This window comes from Carex rostrata, chromosome 33 (assembly GCF_964058835.1).
Source record: "Carex rostrata chromosome 33, lpCarRost1.2, whole genome shotgun sequence".
Classification (NCBI taxonomy): domain Eukaryota; kingdom Viridiplantae; phylum Streptophyta; class Magnoliopsida; order Poales; family Cyperaceae; genus Carex; species Carex rostrata.
Genome location: NC_135950.1, coordinates 5,295,328 through 5,300,848, shown reverse-complemented (window position 1 = coordinate 5,300,848; position 5,521 = coordinate 5,295,328). Strand labels below are relative to the sequence as shown.

At 33.2% G+C, this 5,521-nt stretch overlaps 1 protein-coding gene across 1 annotated transcript; it reads left to right on the top strand.

Moving 5' to 3' along the window:
• The first annotated feature begins 2,488 nt into the window (after positions 1–2,488).
• LOC144548623 (uncharacterized) lies at positions 2,489–3,255 on the top strand. The gene has a single exon (XM_078297332.1). The coding sequence runs from the start codon at positions 2,521–2,523 to the stop codon at positions 3,100–3,102; it is 582 nt and encodes a 193-aa protein (XP_078153458.1). The 5' UTR covers positions 2,489–2,520; the 3' UTR covers positions 3,103–3,255.
• The last annotated feature ends 2,266 nt before the right edge of the window (positions 3,256–5,521 follow it).

Below are 5,521 nucleotides of genomic sequence, written 5' to 3'. Positions count from 1 at the left end.
AGAGGAACAAGGAACTGCAAAGCAAACATGACAGCAAAATAAATTGTTGGTCTAAGCTACAAAGGGATGCAAGTAGTCAGCATATCTTCAAAAACTTTCTCCAGCCTTGCATAGTCAAGCTATATAGTCGGGATTATACCAAGCGTATGGATTGAACCGTCGACCATTGGGGTGGGTGCCCCTGGTAGCTCCTCTCCCTCCACTACTTCCTCTAGGGAAGTGGTTTCTTCCTCGGAATGAGGTAGAAGGTCCTAAGAGCAAAGATCATTAGTATCCATCGGTAAAATAAGAGATAAGTGTAAAAGAGATCCTGTATTAGAATTAGTACACCAAAATTTGACAAGTGAAATAATTTTAGATCCTACTGATTGCAAAGAGGGTAGAGAAGAGTCTTGAAAACATATTTTATTCCGTTCATAGTGATTTTCTACTTATCTAAAAAAAAGTAAAAAAATTCTAAAAAATATAAAATTTGGTTTGCAAGTACATATTCATATGAAGAACATGTTGAACGGTTCGGATCGACCGTTAGGATTTTGAAAACTCAAATATTGAGCCGTGGCACGGATGCCCTCTATGCTACGCGTAGCACCGTAGCCAACTCCTATACACACACACACACACACTGCTACAAATATATATATTGTTACTGAATGTAGTGTAGTAGCACAATAACAATATTCGAGAGTTATTCACGAATTATTCGCAAATAATTCGGAACTGAGCACCTTACGAATCAAACCGCGTATAAAACAGTAATTTGCGTATTTAACGATTTATTCACAAATTATTTGCGAATTTTACGAATTAGCCGTATATATCAAGTTTTATTTGAAAGATTCGTTGCCCTCGCGTTTTATTCAAACTTCCAGACTTTTTTACTTTTGAAATGCCACCCTTTTGATTTAAGAAATATTACAACAATTGCCAATGTTTTTTCCAGTTTCCCATGGGCGCCGTTTGAGAGTCTGCCACTGTGTCAGATAAAAAGATTTTTTTTTTTTTTTTTTTTTTTTTGAGTCATGTCTCTACAGAGGTTTTCTTCATAAACAAACAATGTAGACAGTTGTATCAGATATAGGAAAATCATTCATCAATTGTTTTCTATTTTATTTTTTCTGGGGGTGTTTTTTTGGTTTTTTCTTCTTTATTATTGTACCGAATTATTTCTGAATTATACTCGAAACACGAATTTTTGACCCCGCCGAACCGAACTCAAACTATTCATTTGTCACTGTGTACGGTAGTACTACTACTACATATACCAATACAACAGTGCACTACTTACTGCATGCATCACCCATCCAGTAATTGCCGCAGAGGATCCACACTTCACGTGCATCTTCTTCCTGCCCTTTTTATTTTATTTTTTATGATGTGATCTTTGGGAGGTGTTTTCAAAAGCCATGCCATGCAAGTCAAAACAAGAAATCCATGTTATTATCCTAACTATATGTCTACCAATTAATCATACACTAAATCAACTGAAAACTAATACATTTCTTATTAATTGCCACAATATTCTGACAATAATAAATTTATTTATGAGACGTCAATGTACGTACTATACTTAGTATGAAGGTTATAACTTCGAAATTCAAATAGAAACCAATCTTTTGATAATATTTAAAATTAGATGACAATTGATTTTCATATTTATCTCGGAAACAAAGTATTCCAAATTTTCATTAAAATATAAGAAATAATTGTATAAAGTTGTTCAGATGTAATTTATTCCGTCATATATGTTCATTAAAAACTAACACACACACACACACAGATATATATGGACTTGGCTACGGTGCTATGGGTTGCATAGAGGCCTCCCGTGCTACGGCTCAATATTCGACTTTTTAAAATCATAAAGATCGATCCGAACCGTTCATCTTGTTCTCCATATTAATATGTGTTTGGAGACCAAATTTTATATTTTTTGGAAATTTTTTACAATTTTTTTAGATTTATTGAAAATCGCTGTTTTTCAGACAAATCTGGACCATAAAAAACAGCGATATTCAATAAATCAAAAAAATAGTAAAAAATTTCCAAAACTCCAAACACATATTAATATGGAAAACAAGATGAACGGTTCGGATCGACCGTTAGGATTTTGAAAAATCGAATATTGAGCTGTAGCACAGGAGGCCTCTATGCAACCCATAGCATATTAGCCAAATTCTATATATATATATATATAGTTAGTGGCCAAACATCAGTACATCATAAATTGTAACATTTTGATAAATATCTTTATATGCTAGCAGATATACAGAAGTGAAGTATATTTTCTTTTCTGTATGGTCCACACATTTACTATGAATCCAATAGTATACAAAGTTATCACATGATCAAATTAATATCTAATCGCTCATATAGAACCATACTTAGCTAAACCCAAGACGTCCACATCACATATCCACTAAAGTCTAAACCACCTTTATGAGTCTATATATATATACATCGTGTATATATATATGTTCCTTAATTAACCCTAAAGCTCCTACGAACAAACGAATAGTTATGATCAAGCTTCCACCTTTCTCTCAAATATCAAAGCTAGTACTTCTTCTCATCTTTGCTCTCCTAACACTTCTCATCCCCACATCTCTAAGACATCCTTACCTCTATTTCCTCTTCAATATCCTTGTCGTAGCACTCGGTATCGAGTCGGGATTGCTCAAGGCAATCACATCCACTGATGATGAGAAAAAACCTAATTTCACAACTCACATCATCCCTCCATATCTTCATCCTAGCAATATCCATCACGGTACACGTCGTGTTATGAAAAAAACACAAAGCATAGCAGCTATTGCTAGCCAAGCACTCGTAAAACCTATCGAGAAGGTGAAAGTAGTGGAAATTACATTGGGCGGAATCGTACGGGTTAATAAAAAGCTGAAGAAGTGCGCATCAAGGCCGAGTATATTCTTCATAGGAGGATCAGAAAGTGAACAGGAATATTGTAAAAAAGAGAGCAAGAAGGAAGAAGAATGGACGGAGGCAGAGGAGATGACAAAGAAAGAGTTGTTTGCGAAAACCGAGCAGTTCATCGGGAACTTTTACATACAATTGAAGATGCAGCGTGATCAGAAATCATGAAAGAAAATTCATGCATGGGTTTTATCATACATAAGCCTTTTTAGTAGTTTCTGCAATTTAATGTATATATTCGATGGTAATGTAAATAAGAAAATCAGAGGGGTCTTTTGTTCAATTGATCTATATATTAAATCTTTAAAATATGAACTTATAGCGCCTGCATGCTTCCTGGTGAAAGTAATGAAGTAAAAGCGAGGTAGAATGCTGTTTAATTACTTGGTTCCTTCTTGCCCCAAGAATCAGATATATATATATAGAGAGAGAGAGATGGGCTATGGTGCATTGCAATGCATAAGCATTTTTGTGTATTGGACCATAAATCACCGATTCAAAGTCCAAATGATCGATCCAAACCGTTCATCTTGTTTTCCATATTAATATGTACTTGGAGACCAAATTTTACATTTTTTGAAATTTTTTTACTATTTATTAAGCCACTTTGAAAATTTAAAAATTCTGGTGAACAGTGAAAAACAGTAAAAGTTTCTGGACCACCGGATCAGCGATTTTCAAAGTGGCTTAATAAATAGTAAAAAAATTCCAAAAAATGTAAAATTTGGTCTCCAAGTACATATTAATATGGAGAACAAGATGAATAATTTGGATCGATTATTTGGACTTTAAATCGGTGATTTATGGTCTAATGCACAAGGATGCCTATGCATTGCAATGCACCATAGCCCATCTCTCTCTCTCTCTCTATATGTATGGTAGCATATATGAATCTCAAAATTAACGAATGTATGCGAGAGATCTATGATAGAAATATCAATTATTTTTTTAAGAGCATGAGAAGAGGATCTAATTAATTAGGTTCATCAACTCATTATACAAGCACTGGTTTCGACTTCGAACATTGTTGATACGTATTCACAAAATGTTTCCCCAAATAATTGTTCTGGTGAACTATGTAATTAATTAATAGAATTGTGTGATTAATTGAAGCAAAAGATTATACTACTACTGAAATGATACAAGTGGACAACGTACAATGAAGACAAAAAGAAAACGAAAGACAAGACGAGCCCAGCCCAGCCCAGCCCAGCCCAGCCCAAACATATCTTTAAAGTTGTTATCAACTTGAAAGTGCGCTTTGGAGCCTGATACCACTACCCATATATAACTTCCTTACACCAACACATTTTTCTCAATGTCAATTGTCACATGTCACATAGGCCTTTCTTCTTCTTTTTCTCTTTCTTTTTTACACATCTACAAGAGGAGAAACAACTCCATATTGCAAATATTTCAAGAAGAGTGATCAAATATTCTTAACAAATTACTATTGAAGTAGAAACAACTCCATATGACAAATTAACATAAAAAATATATATGGTATGATCATAAAAGTAATTATTTAAAACCTCAAATTTTAAGTTTTAAATTGTCTACTGTATTTTTACATAATAAGAGTATTTATATCATTTTATTTCAACCACAAATCTAGACATTTAGCACAGTTATGCATATTTAGTTTAGTTACATCATTTGTTGCAAAATTTCAGCATTTTTCATCATGTAATTGATTAATTTGTTGTTGTAGGAATCTGAATTAGAACAAGCATAGGCACCAGGATTATTGTTGTTTTGTTTCCATTTATTTATTTTTTATAATACATGATCATAACATCTTAAAATGGTCAAATAAATTAAATAAAATCTTGTAAGCACATGTAAACATAGTTTGTCTTATGTGTTTGCCCTAGAATCATTATAATTCAGTCTTTTCACATATTTTGTCTAAAACTAATCAAATGATACTAAAAAAAAATGTTTAAGTATGGAGCAGAGCATGATGACCAAGTTTACCATGTTTTTGAGCTCCAAGAGACTTCAACATCATCCTATAAATACTCCCTATCTCTTCTTCACCATGGCTGATCAGTGCATTCAGAGGCAGAACTAAAAATTTTTGATAGAGATGACTGAAAATTAAAATGCACAATTGTAATGAGTGAGACTTTAACCCAAGACCTCTCAACCACAAAATAAAGCTTTAACCATTAGGCTACAATCAAAATACAAACAGATGTTAGGGTCGCATAGGTAATTAATATATGCATAGAGAATCTATATATATACAAGCATATATAAAAAACAGAGAGAAACGACAGATCAATCAAAAGTGGGATCATCAATCCACCACAAGAGTTTAGGATTTAGGATTAAGGTGGGATCATCTTTTAGGACTAGAACTGTAAACCTTGATACAGCTTGTTGATGTTTTATTAGTTTATTATTTCTCCATATATGTATTGTGTTAGTCTGTTAGATTTAGTCTGCTATGGTGATGATGACACCTAGCTAGCTAGATGTTTGACACCATTGAATATATCGACCAAGTTACGATATGGATATGACATCTTAAATTAAATATTAGTAGTGGAGTTCTTAGTCGAAGATACCATTAATTATATTA

What these genes read in the sequence shown, in the direction of transcription:
- LOC144548623 (XM_078297332.1), top strand. Translation starts at nt 2,521, where the DNA reads ATGATCAAGCTTCCACCTTTCTCTCAAATATCAAAGCTAGTACTTCTT.